The sequence below is a fragment of the Cotesia glomerata genome, linkage group LG4 (genome assembly GCF_020080835.1).
Source record: "Cotesia glomerata isolate CgM1 linkage group LG4, MPM_Cglom_v2.3, whole genome shotgun sequence".
Classification (NCBI taxonomy): domain Eukaryota; kingdom Metazoa; phylum Arthropoda; class Insecta; order Hymenoptera; family Braconidae; genus Cotesia; species Cotesia glomerata.
In genome coordinates, this window is record NC_058161.1 from 16,675,724 (window position 1) to 16,695,895 (window position 20,172).

The 20,172-nt window shown below is 29.3% G+C and overlaps 2 protein-coding genes across 3 annotated transcripts; one reads left to right on the forward strand and one right to left on the reverse strand.

Annotated features, from left to right (window-relative positions):
- Positions 1-78: 78 nt before the first annotated feature.
- Positions 79-11,694, reverse strand: LOC123262600. 2 transcript variants are annotated; one of them, XM_044724856.1, is made up of 3 exons: positions 11,195-11,694; positions 8,737-8,986; positions 79-380 (listed from the first exon to the last, which is right to left on the reverse strand). In XM_044724856.1, the coding sequence occupies exons 1-2, from the start codon at positions 11,340-11,342 to the stop codon at positions 8,751-8,753; spliced, it is 384 nt and encodes a 127-aa protein (XP_044580791.1). In that variant the 5' UTR covers positions 11,343-11,694; the 3' UTR covers positions 79-380; positions 8,737-8,750. The 2 variants fall into 2 exon arrangements, with proteins under 2 accessions (XP_044580791.1, XP_044580790.1); XM_044724855.1 differs by lacking the exon at positions 79-380 and having other exon boundaries at positions 8,505-8,986.
- Positions 11,695-15,340: 3,646 nt separating this feature from the next.
- On the forward strand, positions 15,341-19,535 carry LOC123263755. Its single transcript, XM_044726731.1, has 3 exons — positions 15,341-15,496; positions 15,717-15,873; positions 19,317-19,535. The coding sequence occupies exons 1-3, from the start codon at positions 15,443-15,445 to the stop codon at positions 19,349-19,351; spliced, it is 246 nt and encodes an 81-aa protein (XP_044582666.1). The 5' UTR covers positions 15,341-15,442; the 3' UTR covers positions 19,352-19,535.
- The last annotated feature ends 637 nt before the right edge of the window (positions 19,536-20,172 follow it).

A 20,172-nucleotide genomic window follows, 5' to 3' on the forward strand; every position in this document is an offset into this window, starting at 1 on the left:
ATATATATATACATATATCAATTATTAATTATGGCTTATAATATGTTTAATACAAATTAATATAATATTTGCTTTAAAAATCAGTTTATAAATAATAATTTGTACTGTAATAATATTAAAAAAATAATTGATCGTTAGCTTATACTTATTAATCGTTATTATAATTATTATTAATTAATCGCAGCCTCCCATATCACCGCCAAATCCAAGGTCACCTCCTACTTCGCCACCTCCAAAGTCGATCCCTGGATGACAAGCGGCGTAGTCTCCTGTTAAGTAGTGTCCAGGATTGCAGTGATCGTTGTTTGCAATTATCATTTGGCTTATTTGGTTATTTAGAGCTGGAGTGTTGCAATCGTCAAAATTGTCGATTGTTATACCTGAAATGAAAATATTAATGAAAATTTTGCAGTGAAAATTGTTGGTACGAAAAAATTTTTTTTGACATTGATTTTGAGCATCAACACAGTTTTAAACTGTCATTTCTTAATATAAATTTATTGTTAATAATTTTTGCGTAAATGTACTACAGATTTTAAGGGGGTATTCTGGTCTAGAAGCATGAAATTTCAGGTAATTTTTAAAGTGTCGTAAAAAAAGGCAATCAATATTTTTACCATATATTTTTTTCGGAAACAAAAAAATAAAAAAGATTATTAATCTAGAGTAATGTCGCTATAGTTGGAACTACGGAAAAGTTGAAAAAAAATTTTCACAAAATGGCAAATGCCTGGAAAAAAAATTAGGAAAACGGTTGACCCTAAAGGCCATCCCTGCAACTTCCCGCTAATTCCGTTAATACCAGGCCGCTTTTTTGAGCTCTTCGAGCTCAAAAGTACAACCTGTGTGTTGTTTTAAGCTCTCCGAGCTCAAAAAGATACCTTTTCTATGCTTTTGAGCTCTTTGAGCTCAAAAGTCTGATAGAAGTTTCATAGAACATTATTTTTTGAATGTTCATACCGCAATAACTTTTGAATGAATGAACCGATTTTCAAGCGATTGGTGGCATTCTACGCAGGTTTTAAAGCCTCATAAAGAATTTCTAAGTTTCAATTGGTCAAACTAAAAATTTCGGAGTAACTCTGAAAAAAACACTTTTTTCGGATTTCTTTCGTTCACGATATCTCTCGAACGAATCAACCGTTTTTGACCGGATTAGCGGCGATCGACGTGGTTTTTCAAGGTTGAGAGCTGATTAGTTTTTGGAATCGATCGGTTGAGCCGTTTAAAAGTTATCCCAAAAAAACCACTTTAGAAAAAATTTTTTTTCCTACTTTTTTTTAGATTTCTCCAAATTTCTCAAAATCTATCGGTCCGAATCGGTTCAAATTAACAGGAAATCTAAGTTTGGCGAAGCCCTTTCGAATGGCACCAACCGCGATGAAATCGGTTCAACCGTTCAAAAGTTATAAGAGGTTTACATACTTACACACATACTTACACACACACACACACACACACACACACACACACACACACACACACACACACACACACACACACACACACACACACACACACACACACACACACACACACACACACACACACACACACACACACACACACACACACACACACACACACACACACACACACACACACACACACACACACACACACACACACACACACACACACACACACACACACACACACACACACACACACACACACACACACACACACACACACACACACACACACACACACACACACACACACACACACACACACACACACACACACACACACACACACACACACACACACACACACACACACACACACACACACACACACACACACACACACACACACACACACACACACACACACACACACACACACACACACACACACACACACACACACACACACACACACACACACACACACACACACACACACACACACACACACACACACACACACACACACACACACACACACACACACACACACACACACACACACACACACACACACACACACACACACACACACACACACACACACACACACACACACACACACACACACACACACACACACACACACACACACACACACACACACACACACACACACACACACACACACACACACACACACACACACACACACACACACACACACACACACACACACACACACACACACACACATATTACACACACACACACACACACACACACACACACACACACACACACACACACACACACACACACACACACACACACACACACACACACACACACACACACACACACACACACACACACACACACACACACACACACACACACACACACACACACACACACACACACACACACACACACACACACACACACACACACACACACACACACACACACACACACACACACACACACACACACACACACACACACACACACACACACACACACACACACACACACACACACACACACACACACACACACACACACACACACACACACACACACACACACACACACACACACACACACACACACACACACACACACACACACACACACACACACACACACACACACACACACACACACACACACACACACACACACACACATACAGAGCACGATGACTCTTCGGAGTGCCCGTCCTGCCCAGGAGCTGCTGAAGACGCGGAGCACGTCTTCTTTGTATGTCCTCGTTTCGATCCACAGCGTGAAGAACTGGAGAGGATCCTGAACCAGAGAATGCAACCAGATTCACTAGTAGAAGCAATGTTGTCATCAGAAGCTGCCTGGAACGCTACCAACACGTTTGCAACAGAAGTCCTTAAAGACTTGCGTTCCACCGAAAGAAAAAGAGCAAATAGCAGAAGATAGAAGGAAGATAGTTAACACCTTAGCCACCAGAAGGAAGAGCAGTAGCTAGATCCTCCCTTCACGAAGTAATGCCTGACGGCGGTTTCCATGAGGGATTAGAGGAAAGAAGGAAAAGGGGTTTAGGGTTTAGTGGGTAGGGGCGTTAGTGTCGAGTTAGTATGACGCTGCGTCGAGTCGCCACATATCCAGGCCAAACAGCTATGCCTAGAATCCGTAAAAAGGATTCCCCTACAAAAAACACATACATACAGACATAGTGACACCCTCGCGGGAATAGTCAGGAAAGCTTCCTAGGACCTCAAAACGTCGAGATCTGATGAAAACTCGATTTTCGAAAAACGGGGTAAAACCAATAACTTCCCGATTTTTGAAAATTTTCAATTTTCTTAGCGGGAAGTTAAAAAAAAAACATTTTTTTTACGACTTTTTCAAATTTTTTAAAAATAGTAAAAATTTTAATTTAGGGATGACTGTAGTTCCAACCATATCGACATTACTTTAGATTTAATAATCTTTTTTAATTTTTTGTTTCCGATTGCTAGGAGGGTTGGAATCGTGGTATCGTCATGTGCCAATTTTTTGAGACCCCCCCCTTACTTCATCAGCTGCTAATTTTTTGAATTTTCAACTTTGTTTATTTTTTTCTGTATTCTTATAATGTTAATAAATAACTAATAAAAAAATGGATGGTAAAAATATTGATTGACTTTAAAAATGACCTGAAATTTCATGGTTCTAGACCAGAATACCCCCTAATTGAGGTATTGATTAAGAATTGCATTGATTTTGAGCGTCAATGCAGTCGAAAATTTAAGTTATTGTATAAAGCAATTTTTATTGAAAATTTTAGCGTGGTAATACTGGAATTATTTATTAGTTATTGAAGGATTGCATTGATTTTAAGTGTCAATGCAATATAAAACTATCACTTATTAAACAAAGCCACTTTTGATTAGAGATAAAAATTTATTTTACTCCAAAATATTACTAATATTGATAAAATTGATAATTGATGATTACATTGATTTTGGGCGTCAATGTAGTTATAAAATGTCAATTTTCGAAAAAATGGCACTTTTTAATAAAAATTCAAGCGTGATAACACTAGAAATATTAATTAAGAATTGCATTGCTTGTGAGCGTCAATGTAGTCGAAAAATGTAAGTTATTGTATGAAGCAATTTTTATTGAAAATTTTAGAGTGACAATACTTGAATTATTTATTGAGTTATTGATTAAGGATTGAATTGATTTTGAGTGTCAATGCAGTGTAAAACTATCATTTAAAATAAAATCGCTTTTGATTGGAATTCTAGCTTTGTTTTACTTTAAAATATTATTAATTGATAATTACATTGATTTTTGGCGTGAATGTAGTTTTGAAATGTAAATTATTGTTTGAAACAATTTTTATTGAAAAAATTGGGGTGACAATATTAAATTATTTATTGAGTTATTGATTAAGAATTACATTAATTTTGAGAGTCAATGCAGCCCTAAATCATCATTTTTTTTATATAAAGACACTTTCAATTGGAGATTTACCATTATATTACTCAAATGTCTTATTAATTGTGGTATTAATTAAGGATTACATTGATGTTGGGTGACAATACAGTTTAGAGCACTATTTTTATAACGAAAAAAAATTTAATTGAAATTTTAACGTGATTATATTGTTAAATGTCATTTATTGCGGTATTTGTTTACGGTTACATTGGTTTTGATTGTCAATGCAGTCTAAAACTATCATTTTTTCAATAAAGCCACTTTCGATTAGAATTTGAACTTTATCTCACTTTAAAACATTATTTATTGATGATTACATTGATTTTGGGCGTTAATGTAGTTCAAAAATCTAATTTCAGATATAAAGACAAACTAAAATTAAATTTCAACCATACATTACTCATAATTATTATTAATTGAAGTAAAAAACGTCATTTTCATTACAAATACCCTTTTTAATTGACTAATTATTCATTTTTACGTTTTCTCTGGCTATTTATTACTCTGACGAAAAAATGATAAGAAACCTTTTTTTGTAAAAAATTAAATTGTCTATCATTTTTTTTATATTTTCAATATTTAACTCACAATTTTCATTTAATATTTAACACTATTACATTATTTTTTTTTTAACTTAAAATAATAATAAAATTCATCCAATAGCGTATATTACATTTTTTTTATGCGCATGACACCAAAAAAAGTTTTTACAAAAATTTCTCAAGAAAATTACTAAGTTAAAAATATCAGGCAGGTTTCAGAAGAAAAAGAGGTACCAGGGACCAGGTATTTGTGATAAATGCAGTCATAAACCACTGGGTGAAAGAAAAGGGACAGAAAGCTTTTATTTGCTTCGTGGACTTTGAGACAGCGTTTGACAGTGTGGATAGAAATCTACTTTTCGCAAAGGCTGAGGAAGCAGGTATTAAAGGAAGAATGCTGAAATTCATCAAGGCAGTATACAAGAGGACTGTGAACGAAATCGTGGCCAATGGAGAAACGAAAGGGAGGTTTGAAGCATCCCAAGGGGTAAGGCAGGGTTGTCCACTAAGCCCGCTGCTTTTCAACATCTTTTTGGACGACATTGACAAGGAGTTCAGCAGGAGAAACATCGGAGGAATAGCCATGGGCAAAATCAAGGTATATCTGGGGAAATACGCAGATGACATAGCAGCAATTGCCCCAGACGAAGCAAGTCTCCAGCTGATGTTAAAAGTATTAGAAAAATATGCAGCCAAAAACTTCCTGAGGGTAAACACCAAAAAGACAAAGGTGCTAGTGATCGGCGGAAAAGGCAGGAACTCCTCTGCAAATTGGAAATACGGCGATGATCAACTAGAAGAAGTGAAAGACTTCAAATACCTGGGCTGCTGAATATCCAGCAACAACAGCTGGAAGAAGCACACTAACGAGATGGCAGCAAAGGCCAAGAAAACACTAAACTCCACGTGGGGGCTGATTGAGAGAACAGGCAGAAGCTCACTCAGAGACAGGATGTACCTTTACAACTCCCTAGTAAGATCGGGGGCTCTTTACGGAGTAGAGATTTAGGGGTGGGAAGGCAGCAAGAAAATAGAAGTACTGTATAGCAGATACTGTAAGGTAGCAATGGGCCTGGCTAGAAACACTCCTGAGTACATCCGGAGGTGCGAGGGTGGGCTTGAAAATTTAATATATATCTGTAGAGAGAGAGCAGGCCGGTATCTTCTAGATGTGATGAGAATGGAGGAGGACAGATGGCCAAAAGTCGTACTGAGAGAAGAATGCAGAAGAATCTTGAATGGCAGGTCTTCAAAGTGGGGTGGCAGGTTGACCAAAGCCCTGGAAGAAATGCGCTGCAAGGACTTAATAAAGATGATATGCACAGTAAAAAAATTTTCGTAAAATTTAACATAAAATTTTGTGTAGATGATTTTTTTTACACAAAATTTATGTTAATTCTACACATACTGTTTGTATTGATAAAATCAACATAATTCTGTGTTAAAAGTAACACAAAAATATGTTAAAACTTTCATCGGCTGATTCTCGGATTTCTACACACTTAAATGTTATCCATAACACAAATAAAGTGTTGATTTTAACATTGTCTTTGTGTTACTCAGATCAGCTGTCAAATTTGTGAGTTTTATTAATAATTTAAATATCTATTCAAATAGATTTTAATTTCTGAATAAAAAATAAATTGTTTCCCATAAATACAAAGTTAAAGAACTCAATAAAGTATTCAAAATTTTTAAATAGTGATTAATTAATTTTAATTAATAGTTGCTACTTTACTACAAGTCAGTGGCAATAGATGATTATAGGATTAATGATGTATTGATTTCTAATAATTATTAATTATTAATAAACTCGTTAATTATATATTAATGGAAAATAATTTTTTTTTCACGCTGCATTTAAGTATTTCACGTAATGACACAAATCAAAATCCACCAAATTAAAATGACGTTGAGGCTATCACATTCACATGTCTAAATATCTTGTGTGGCATACGTGACTATGCTTGTACTCCCGAGATCCCGCGCAAAATAAAGCGGAGCGGCGTCATAATTTAACATATCTTTGTGTAAATTCAACATATTATTTGTGTTACTATAGAAAACATCAACACAGCCTTTATATTGAATTGACATTTAAAAAATGTTATTTATACTACTAACCGACTGGGAGTATTCTTTAACATAAATTTTGTGTTGGTTGGCCAGTAACATTAAAAAAGTGTAGTTTTACTTTGAATTAACACTTGAGTGTGTTAAAAAATGGATGGATTGATCAATACAAACAGTTTGTGTAGAATTAACATAAATTTTACGTAAAAAAATCATCTACACAAAATTTTATGTTAAATTTTACGAAAATTTTTTTACTGTGTGGGATAAAGTGGAAGTGAATTTGATAGAATAGAAATTGCAGGAGGGCCTGCTCCACCTTCAAGCTTCAATGAGAGAGGAAGAAAACAAAAAAATCATGGAATCGTCTTACAACCCTAGGTTTAAATTTCTCAAAACCAGTATGGAAACTGAACCGTATTGGATAGACAGAAAATCACCAAGTTGGATGAAGCTAGCCTGGTGCAGAATCAGATGCGGCAACATAGGAAAGGCAGGAAAGAAGGGCTACAGGGATTGACTATGTCGTTTATGCCAAGGTGAAGACGAAACCTTAGAGCACATCTTCAGATGCAGAACATTACTGAACAGTGTCAAGGCAGAGGTGAGAAGTTTTGTCTTGGATTGGATTGGTAGAAAAACAAGAACAGATTTTGACTGGTTGTTACTGCAGACACTAAGAGGTGAACCAGTACAAGATATTTGCCAACTCGTTGGTAAATTTCTAAAACAACAAGTCCTGAGCGAAGGTGATTAGATGGCAGCCAAAGAAGTAGACACCCAGTGCAGTATATTTGTCATTCATAATTGCCTCATAGAGGCTATAGTAAGTTCCTTTAATTTTAGCCAACAAGTGCCATAAAAGTTAGTTTGTAGAATCTTTAATGTATTTTGATTTAATCTAAAATGTTCCAAAAATTTCTAAATTATTTAAGCTAGTTAAAAGTGATATTAACAATAAGACGAAATGAAATATTCTAAGTAAATGTGGTGCTAGAAGCAGAGCTTTAAATATTTATTAAGATGCAGAGTTAATTTTAAGAAACTGTGATGAAAAAATTGTAAAAAACAGTTCTTACTGTTGTACAATGCAAAACAAATATCTAACTATTAAGTTAAAAATAATTCAATAATTATTAAATAAATAATTAAATTTAAAAATGTTTAAAAATAAAAATAAAATTTCAATAATTTGTTTTATAAAAAAAAAAAGGTAAATATGAAACAAATAATTTCTATTTACCTGTATGAGTTTTTCTATAACTATAACTTTTATTATCAATTTTAATAGTATTATTTTTTAATCCAGGAAAAAATTTTCTTTCACAATAAGAAGCACAAATTAAAACAATTGTTACTGTCATAATAATAACAAACAGTACACCGAACAACAATAAAAGAAGTTGAAAATAATTCATTATTATTATTATTAATTATTACTTAATAAATAAATGAATAAATATTTATCTTAATATTAATATTAAAAATACGTTTAAAAAATAATTGGCAGTGATTGCAGACTTGAAGTTACTTCTACTGTGCCATGTTTTTATTGATCTGTTTATTCAAAATATATTTACCACGTACCAACCTTTAAAAAAATCATCCCTTAAAATTGAATGTCAAGTTTTTTCGGTTGTCATTTGTTAGACATTTAATTTTGAATTTTTAAAAATATATAAAACATTAATTTTAAATATAATAAAATAATACATGAGGTAGTTTTATTTTAATTATAATTGTACTTTTTGTGATAAATTCAATCACAACTTCCTCCTCCACCGGAATCACACCCTCCACCGCCGGCATCGCAGCATCCACCAGCATCTACAGTTCCTCCGCCAGCGTCGCAATATCCTCCTCCAGAATCTCCAATGGCAACATCACAATTGGCTCCAGTATCTGAAGAAACAATAATTGAATCCCATACTGATGGTGTTGTTGAACTAAAGAGATTTATTGCATCGAAATCCGAGGTTTGATTGTTGGAAAATCCTAAAAAAAATATTTATTATTATTATTAATAAAAAATGTATTTATTGATAAGTCAACCCGAGTTAATTGCAGAATTTAATTTAAAAATATTGTATTATTAATGCAATCAGAAAAAATACTCAAACGGTCACTGAGAATGTATATAATTTATTAAATAATTATATTTGTACTGATGTATTAAAGACATATCATTTTTTTTATTTATTTGTTTAATTTAAAAATCATTTGATAAAAATTGATTTTTGTTTTTCAATTAATGATTAGATATTGGAAAAAATTATATGTCTTTTTTATTATTATAATTTTTTTTTATTAATTGTTGCGCCAAGGTCTTTTTTTATGTAAATATTTATTATTATTATTATTATTATTATTATTATTATTATTATTATTATTATTATTTATACAATATATTTTCTAAAGATTTTCTGAACAAAAAATTCAGATTTAAATTATTATTATTATTATTATTATATTTTGATCTTAAATTGGTTGAAATTAATTAATTCCAACAAAATGTTGTTAAGAAAGTAAAATTTTGATCAGTAAAGTTTTTAGAAATAATAGTAATTTTGATGTTGATTTTTTTTTTAGAATAAAATTTCCAGAAGTTAATTCTTAACTTTAAAAAATTAAAAAAATAAATTTAATAAAATTTTTTAGGACTTAATCTTTTAATTAACAAAAATTTAATGCTTTTTTATAATAACAATTATATTTTTTATTTTTATTGTCGGAGTAAATTATAAGAAAAAATAAAAAATATTCACAAGTTAAATTTCACATCAAATTTTGATTAATTTTTTTCTAATACCCTCACGGTTTTGGAAATACCGTAAAGATTCGGTATTTATACGATATAAATGCTGTATTTTTACCGCAATACTTCAGTTATTTTAGCCAGTTTTTTTGTCGATTTGATAAGACACTATTTTTTGAATTTTTAAACCGAAATAACTTTTGAATGAATAAACCGATTTTTACGCGGTTAGAAGCATTCGACGCAGTTTTTCAAGGCTCACAATCTTAAATTTTGAATTGATCACGCTAGGAATTTTGGAGTTATTCCGAAAAAACACTTTTTTCGGTTTTCTTTCGTTCACGATATCTCTTGAATGAATCAATCGATTTCGACCGGACTGGTGGCGATCGACGTGGTTTTTTGAGGTTAAGAGCTGATTAGTTTTTAGAATTGAACCTTTAAGCCGTTTAAAAGTTATTCCAAAAAAACCACATTTAAAAAAAAATTTTTTTTCAGTTTTTTTAAGATTTCTCAAAATATATTGATCTGAATCATTCCAAATAGTTTTCAAAATCTAAGTTTGGTCAAGCCCTTTCGAATGGCACCAACCGCGATGAAATCGGTCAAGCCGTTCAAAAGTTATAAGCGGTTTACATACTTTCACACACACACATACACACACACACATACATACATATAGACACCGTGACAACCTCGCGGGGATAGTCAGAGAAGCTTCCTATGACCTTTAAACGTCGAGATCTGATGAAAACTCGATTTTTGCAAAACGGGGTGAAAACAATAACTTCCCGATTTTTTTAGCGGGAAGTTAAAAATTCCCGAAAAAGACCTATTTTTTTCGATCCTCACAGTGGCTATCCCCCTTAAAGAAATTAATCAATATCACTGTAAGTATATAATATTAATATTAAGGTAGTTGTAGCGTGATAGGCATTTCAACAGAAAATTATGAAATTTTTTTTATTGAAAGATAAATATATTAATAATTCACTACCAAAATTTCAGATCAATTGACCGCACCGTTTTTGAGTAATTAATTTTCGAAATTGTATCTTTTACACGTAGAGGTATAGAGAGATGGTAAAGTTAGTATGAAATCTTCCATACCACTCGAGTGGGCCAAAGATTTCATACTAACTTTATCATCTCTCTATACCGCTACGTGTAAAAGATGCAATTTCAAAAATTAATTACTCAAAAACGGTGCGGTCAATTGATCTGAAATTTTGGTAGTGAATTATTAATATATTTATCTTTCAATAAAAAAAATTTCATAATTTTCTGTTGAAATGCCTATCACGCTACAACTACCTTAATCAAAAACTATTTTTATTTTTATTAAATTTTATAAATTATTGTTAAAAAATAAATTTTGACAATTTTGTTGCAATTTTAAAAACAATAATTTAGAAAAATTTTTTATTATAATTTATAAAATAATCTACCTGTATCATTATTTCCATTCCATCTATTATTTGAACTATTGCTTGGATCAGCATTCCCACAAGCCTGACAGAATGTTTTTACTATAAACCCCAATATAATAAAAAATATCAACCCAAACATGATGATAAATATAATAAAAAGATCCATTTTTACATAAATATTAATCTACTCTTATATCCTCAAAATGATATTTCTGATAAACATAACTATAAACATTAAAATTAAAATGCGTCGTAGATCATTACACGCACATGCTATGTACACTCTACTCACTCCTCACTCAACTCAATATCCAGCATTGGAACGTGCAAGTGAATATTCCTTTCATTTTTTTTCCTCTATGAAGTAAACTTCTTCTATTCATCTCTAGGTTATTCACAACCACGCCCACATTTTCGTAATAATCTAATGGATCCAAGGTTCCTACAGTTCAAAACAAATAAAATTGATTCACTCCATATTCAATGACATATGTAGGTTAGCCATAACTTATTCATTTTTATTACTAACGATGTAAACATTCCGGCGCTCCCTCTATGTTAAAAACTGGCACTGTCACTCCATATTTAACTTTTTATAATTAATTAAAAAAAACTTACTTTTTTAGTTAAAAAAATTATTTTTCCAATTAAAATTATGCGATAGTATTTATTTTTATAAAAAATTTTTTACTCGTTATCAATTGTCATTTTTTGGCAAAAAATCTTCTAAAATTTTTTTTTTCAAATCCGCCATTTTGAATTCCTGGAAAAAAATTTTATTAAAAAAAAGTTTTTTTTAGTTCTTACTTTAATAATTTTTTTGAATTTCAACATGTGGAATTTTACTCTAATTTTTTTATTGCAACAATTTATTCATTATAAATATGGCAAAAAAAGTGAAAATAAAAAATTGACATATAGAAATTTAAAATAACTAGAAAATCGAATGCGCTTTTTACGCTTCTGTCAAAATGTTTATTATCGACAATTTAATTAATCAATATTTTTACAAATTTAACCGTTGACAAAGTGGTCACCATAGCAACGAAAAGCGACAACAATGAAAACGTCACATAAGTTTTTAATAAAGGATTAAAAATGCAATTTTTTTAAAATAATTGTTTGGAACAAAAAAATTTTTAAAATGGTTAAGTGACTGCTAATTTTAATGTCATAATTTTTTCTCATTTATTAAATAGGAACAAAAAAATGTTTTTTTTTTTTAATTACACTTAAAGTTTTTCATGTTTTTTATAAATGAAATTTAAAAAAAATTTTTTTTTAATAAAAAAAAAATTCTAATAATTTTAAGATGACTGCTAACTTAATTTTCACAAAAAAAATGTCAGAAGTCAGCTGATTTCAATATTATATTTTATAAAAATTAAGTGAGCCGACATTTAAAAATTTGTAGAATTTTTTTTCATTAAAAAAATGATTGTAAAAAAATAAAAAAAAAATTTTATTTGTAAAAAACTTCAAAAACTGTAAGTGCAATTTTTAAAAATATTGTTTGTTCAAATTTAATTATTAATAAAAAAAATCAAAAAATTAAAAACGTCAGTTAACTTTAGTATTATATATATTTTTTAACCGAAAAGTCTTGAGTTAATTAAAATTAATTTATCAGATATTTGATAATTTTAAGAATATTTTTAACAAATAAATTATGGCAAAAAAATTGACATGTAGAAATTTTAAAAAATTAAAAATGCGATTTTGTTAGCTAAATAGAATTAAAAAATTGTCAAGTAACTGCTAACTTTAATGTTATCTTGAGTTATACATACTTACGCACTTGTTATTCTGACCGGATAAATTATCAAAACAATTTTTATTAAAAAGAGCTGTCATTATCCACAGATTCGGTAGAATTTGGCGCCAAGTTCCGTTCAAATCCGTTGTAAACGGAGCGCCAGACTACCGAGTGTGTTTACTGTAAGCAGAACGGTATTTCGAGGTTGCAAAATTTTATTTAATTCGACGGTACTTCTTGTTCCTAAATTTTATATTATAACAGTAATTCATACTTTATTTTACTGATATCAATTAATTATATTCAATTATAACCATTAATTTTAATTATACAAACTTAATTTAACTACACAAACTATAGCAAGCTCAAAAATTTCGATCCTGACTTTTTTTCGATGTAAAAAGTGACATGCCACAGACTAAGTAATTCGAGAATGCATGGTAATCCTCCAATCCCATAATAAAATTAAGATGAAATGTATGTGAAACCAATTTATTCGTGATGTGATTGGTTGAAAATATTTATGTATTCTCATTCTGATTGGTTGAAAGTGAATATAATATACATAAACTACACATAAATATATCATGACCATAAATATGAGGCGCACGCTTGCGCGCGCAAATTTGAATTCTAGTAGATGGGAAACTACAGTTAAAAAAATAAATTTTACAGCTTGCATCTACATCCGCCAGAGTGCGCTGCAATTATTTTTACATAAACTGTAGCTTCAAGGGGATAGTTTGCTATCAATAATGCAGCCAACTTGAGATTTAAGTTAGTACCAATTGCAAATTTTTATTATAATTACAAAAAATACTGAAATCCGAACAAAAACAGTTTCACTGTAAAAAAATCGCGCCAAGTCCACGTTCATAAGACTATTAACAGGCGAGACCATCTTTTTCTCGCTTTGCTCTCACGGAGCTCAACGGAACTATCTCTGTCGCACTTCCAACAGCAGAGCAATTGCAGTTTCGATTGGTTTCACGAAACGAATGAAATTTTTGAAAAAAATGCTTTGTGGTGAAATAGTTTATTAAATTATCTATTATCTCTAAAAACGTTTTTTCAAAATTTCCATTCGTTTCGCTAAGCCGATTGAAACTGCAATCACTGGTCTCGGCTGTTAAGAAAAAAAAAATTTTTTTTTTTCTTTACAAAAAGATATAAAATAGAAAAATTAAAAAATCCAAGTAACCGATATGATTGTATATGGTTTTCGGAAATTAAAAAAAATTTTGTTGTAAATTTAAAAATTAAGAAAAAAATTTTGGAACGTATTTAGTGTGCGTCATTGTGTATTTCAATTTTTTTTATAGTCCTAGTAAATAGATTTTACGAATTTCATTAAAAGTAAAATATTTTGCAACCACGCACACTAAATACGTTCCAAAATTTTTTTCTTAATTTTTAAATTTACAACAAAATTTTTTTTAATTTTCGAAAATCATATACAATCATATCGGTTACTTGGATTTTTTAATTTTTCTATTTTATATCTTTTTGTAAAGAAAAAAAAAAATTTTTTTTTTCTTAATAGTCTTATGAACGTGGACTTGGTGCGATTTTTACACGCTTTTTACACGCTTTATATTAGCTTCACTTGTTATTTATTTATTTATTATATTAGCTTCACTTGTATGTCAGTATGTCAGTATGTCAGTATGTAACTCTCCGTGGGTAATTTGCGCGCCTGAATATTTTTGATAATCAACAAATAATAGTTTAAAAAAACTAAAAAATCACGCTTTTATAAATAAACCAAACTAAAAAGTAAAAAATAAATAATAGTTTAAAAAAACTAAAAACACACTTTTTATAGAAAACCAAACTAAAAAATAAAAAATAAATTTAAATTAAGAATAGTGTTAAAAATTTCAATAAATATAAATTAATAATAGTGTAAATAAAAAAAATGTATTTTATTTTAAAAAAGCGTGGGGTGCTTTTTAAGATATTATCAAAATGATAATCACTCTACTCATATCTGTCAATAAAATATTTATAACTATTGACACCATGCACCTCACGCTTTTTTTAAAATAAAATACATTTTTTTTATTTACACTATTATTAATTTATATTTATTGAAATTTTTAACACTATTCTTAATTTAAATTTATTTTCTATTTTTTAGTTTGGTTTTCTATAAAAAGCGTGTTTTTAGTTTTTTTAAACTATTATTTATTTTACAGTAAAACTGTTTTTGTTCGGTTTACATTTACTCAAGTGCGTTCAGTTTTAAACTTTGAACAGTAACTAGTAAGGCCGGCTATAAAGGAACTAAAACAATAAAATTATCAAATGTCAGTACACCAGTAAATAAAAAATAAAGAAGTGAAACTCAGCGCCACCTGTCATTTTTTATACCAAGCGCATCAACTATACACACAACACACACACACATAAATGTAATATACTCAATTTATCTAACCTGTATCTCTGTATAAACTTCTGAATTTTGTCTGCGCCCGTCAATATCATTCAGATCAAGAGCAGAGAAAAAAATGTCCGCCGTCGAATTAAACCCACGACCCGTCCGGGTTTCACCCTTCATCAAGGTAAGTTTCACATAATTATCTGCAACAAAATAAATTTATTTATCTTTTATTATTACTCATTTTTTATAGAAAATAATTATTAAATTTAAACTTACTTTTTAGGAGAGTGTCGCTAGATATTTAGCGGTTACATAATTATAACCTAATATTTTTATGTTTTTATATTGTAAGTAAGTAAGTAATAAGTAATAATTCCTTACTAATAAATAATTTTTTTCAGTTCTCAAGATGGACGCTGCTGACGGCTGGAATAATGTACGGATTGTTTTACCAAAATCGTTTCACCAAAAAGGAAGCTGCCTTCCAGGAGGTTGAAATGAAGCGCAAGGCTATCAGAGATAAGCAGTTGGCTGAGGAAAAGAAACGTCTAGCTGAAGGTGATTTTTTTATTTTATTTTGTATTATTATTATTATTATTATTATTATTATTATTATTATTATTATTATTATTATTATTATTATGTCGCGTGACAAATGTCAAAAGAGCGTATTATAGAGGTAAGACAGGGTTTTATGTCAAAAGTAAGTAAAAAATTTTTTTTGCCATTGAAAAATCGTTAAAAACGTCAAGGTCAATATAAAAAAAAATTATTTGAATTACTAAAGCCAAAAAGGCGGATCTCTCTACGTTAATTTGGCATTAAGATAAATTTTTTTAGAGCCAAAAGAGCGGAAAAAAATAGATGTGTTTATTACAAAAGGTTGAAAAATAAAGGTAGATAAAAATAATATTCAGGGTATGAAAATAAACTAGAAAGATTAAGACACTCAATCGATTAATAAGACAATTAGATGTCACTAAAATTATGAAACTAAAATTGAGAGACACCTGACAATTTTTATAAATTTTTTAACTAATAAATTATAGCAAGAAAAATTTATTTAAAAAATTCCATCTTTAGAAACTTTAAAAAATTATAAGTGCAATTTTTTATAAACAATTTTCTAAACCTTATTATTTAAGAAAAACTAGCAACCTTGCAGTCATTATGTGACTGCCGTGACTTGTGAACTATAAATAAATAAATAAAATTTTACTTTATTAAATAATGACTTTTGTTAAATTGCACTGTACTTTCTTAACTATTGACGTTTTTAAAGATATAAGCTCATCCCGATGTTACACTCATCAAGAGCTTTCATTTAAGTACCCACATGCATTTTGATATATTTTTCATATATACATATGGGTAATTCTCTGTAATGACGTCCTAAATCTGTACAAAATTGTCCGACCAAATTATTTTTGATTTTATTAGAAAAAAAATTAACAAGGGCTACAAAACTATCAGCTTAATGATAATAAATAAACAGCCAAATTAATTTTTGTTTTTTTGATATTTGTGTGTCTTTTGCCATATAACATGACAGGGGACTGTTTTTTTTTTATCAAATTGAGAAAAATCAAGCAAACTATTTCAATGCATTCAACTTTTTAAGTTCTCAATGAATGTTTACATTAATTAGAATAATATTAAGACTTATGGATCCAATTTTATAAATAAATTATAAATAAAAATAGCTGCCAGGGGACTGAGTTTTGAAGTGGCCCAGACACATATTTCCAGCACAAACGGTGCTTTGACACTAAATAAAATGCCGATAAAGCGCTAACAGCCCTATGGTTATTAACTCAAGGCTAGTTAGATCCTTATAAACCTTACAAAAAGTAAAATAACACGCTGGATTTTTTTTTTGCCTTTGAACTTCTGGCAAGGGACTGATCTTAAAATGCCTAGGACAAACTTTCGTTTAATGAATTTAATGAAACAAATTAACTTTCGGTACTTTTTATTAAAGAAGATTGTTAGTTAACTAATTAAGTTTATAAACATTATGGACCAAATTATATATTATTGACGAATAACTTAAAATTTAATCTTAAAGTTTTAATTTTGGGAATGGGACAGCTCAGAAGACTGACATTTCGGTGGTTTACGAATTTATAGCAAAAAAACCAAAATTTATTCCATTTTAGTTTTCAATGCTCCAAATAGAAATGTTTTTTTACTTTTGTAATAAATTTTTTTTAGTAACAAAATAACAATTTTTCTATTAAAAAAATGCCTGGGACAGCAAAAAACATCCTTACAGAGAATCACCCATATAAATGAAAGGTCTCGATGAGTGTAACATCGGAATGAGTTTATAGCTTAAAAAATGTCAATAGATCACAAGATACAAGGTCATTTTAATAATTATATATCTAGAGATAGAGCATTTTTGAATACTGCCTAAATACTTATCATCATAAATTGACTATCGGTGAAAATGATATGAAATTTTGAAAAGGCACAAATTCAAATCAAGACCTTTGCAATGACACTAAATTTCACTAAAAAAAACCGATTTTATCATATAACTATCCAGGACCCAAAATTTTTCTTATTCTTTTAATAATATAGATTAAAAAATTTTCAAGTGTCTGCCAATTTCAATATCATCTAAAATTTGATAATTATTTACAAGTGGGGTCAATCCCAATTTGCCTTATGTTTGACCATAGAATTTTTTTTTTTTTTTTTAATTATTAAATTGATCAATTTTTTTTTTTTTAAGTTCTTCAATTTTTTTTTATGTATTTTTCAAAAAAAATATATCAAAAAAAGATAAAATATAAATTTTATCCAAAAACATGAAAGCCAATATTTTTTCCAAATTTTAAAGGCAAAACTATCAATATCTTTATTTTTTCCTTTCACGAAATTTTTTATTATAAATGCGCCGTAAAAACAAGCAGAATTAAAAAAAAAATGTTTAAATGTTAATTTTTCACTTAGTTATGACCCAAAATGAGGTTGGCCCCCTTTGTAAATAATTACCAAAAATTTCTACGCTTTTTTGGTTTTATATCACTAAATTTTAAAATTTCTAAACCCAAAACAGGCGTACATTTTTAAAGATGCACCTTTTTGGCTTTATAAACTTTTTTTTCATTTTTAAGCTTTGAATTTGCTTGCAAAGATTGGCAACAAAAATTTTCTACGCCCTTTTGGCTTTAGATCACTAAATTTTGAAGTTCCTAAATCCAAAACTGACGTAGAATTTTAAACATACGCTTTTTTGGCTTACAGAAATTTTTTTTTTCACTTTTAAGCTTATAATATTTTTACAAAGATTGGCAAAAAAATTTTTTTACTCCTGTTTGGTATTTGTCACGCGATGTATTTCAATTATGTTAACCCTGGTTATGAAAAAAAAGTCCTGTCAAAATTACAGTAAAAAACTGTTAAATTGACAGTTTTATTCCTGTCAAAACATGACTAGAATTTACATTTTTGGGAATGTAATTTTTATATCATAAAAACTAGCAATGTTACAATATTAATTGTACATTTTTTAAAAAAGTCATTTCTACATAATAAAAAAAAATGTAAATTTACATGAAAAAATTACAAATTTTAGATTAGAAAACTCTTGGCATCCCAAGAGTCTACTTCGGAAAATTTGAAAATTTTCATAGTCGCAGAAGTTTAATAAGTTTAATTTCTCATTTGTAAAGTTAGAAATAAAAATATAATTTTTTTATACGCTCTTTTTGCTTTAGGAGCTCGATATTATTTCCATTCAAAAAAGGAATTGAAAAATTATAGATGCGTGAATGATTAATTGCTAATAATGAGTCAATAATGTTGTTATTAACATAGTAATTACTATATTATTATTATATTTAAAAATAACAAAATAAATTGATGAATTTTAAAAAATAAATATCGACAGCGTTGTCATTTTTTTATTAGATTTGTTTGTAAGCTAATATTTTATTTTGTATTTTTTTAAGTTTAAATAATAACTCATAAAATTTTGTTTTATTTTTCAGCTGAATTAAGGGAGCTGGAGAAAATAATGAAGTAAACGTAATATGGAACAATTATAGTCAAATTTGTCATTTACCATAACAACAACTTCAACAACAACACCAGATTATTATTTAATGATCTACAGTGATTATTTCGAGTTTTAAACACTCGTATAATTATAATTGTTATTATAAATATGTAAAGTTCACTCAAAAATATATTATAACCTGGTAATTGTATATTACTTTTTTATTTATTTATTTAAGTTCATTTTACCCCTTTTTGGCTTAAGGTCATTATTATTACTTTATTTTGTGTTTCAGTCCAAATAACATATCAAAATTTCAAATAAATCGGATAATTAGTTTCTGAGATATCGAAAAAAAATAAACTACATTGACTGTGAGCGTCAATGCAGTATAAATTATATTTATTTTATAGAAGCGATTTTAATTGGAAATTTGACCCGATATTACTAACAAACATTACGAATTGCAACATTTTATAAAAGTAGTGCATTGATTGTGAGTGTCAATACAGTCTAGAATCGACATTTATCGTACGCAGACACTTTTAATTCAAATTATAACACAATATTACTAACTGAAATTTATTAAGACTGTTGCATTGATTTTGAGGATCAATGGGGTCTAAAAATGTGATTTCTTACACAGACAATTTTAACGCAAACTACTAACAAAATCTACCAATTAAGACATTTATTAGAGCGTTACATTGTAATTTTGTAACTCATAGAAATATCAATATTTTTGAAAAAAATCTTACATTTTCTGAAAGAAAATAGAATGCTCTACAAGAAAGGTCTCATATCATTTTTCGATAAATTAACTTTCCAATCAGAAACTTTAAGATTTA

Bases quoted from the DNA above. Each gene is read 5' to 3' on its own strand.
- LOC123263755 (XM_044726731.1), top strand. From the start codon at position 15,443: ATGTCCGCCGTCGAATTAAACCCACGACCCGTCCGGGTTTCACCCTTC. The intron at 15,497-15,716 runs GTAAGTTTCACA...AATTTTTTTCAG, and splicing joins GGGTTTCACCCTTCATCAAG to TTCTCAAGATGGACGCTGCT. The intron at 15,874-19,316 runs GTGATTTTTTTA...TTTATTTTTCAG, and splicing joins AAAGAAACGTCTAGCTGAAG to CTGAATTAAGGGAGCTGGAG.
- LOC123262600 (XM_044724856.1), bottom strand. From the start codon at position 11,342: ATGGATCTTTTTATTATATTTATCATCATGTTTGGGTTGATATTTTTT. The intron at 8,987-11,194 runs GTAGATTATTTT...TATTTTTTTTAG, and splicing joins GAATGGAAATAATGATACAG to GATTTTCCAACAATCAAACC.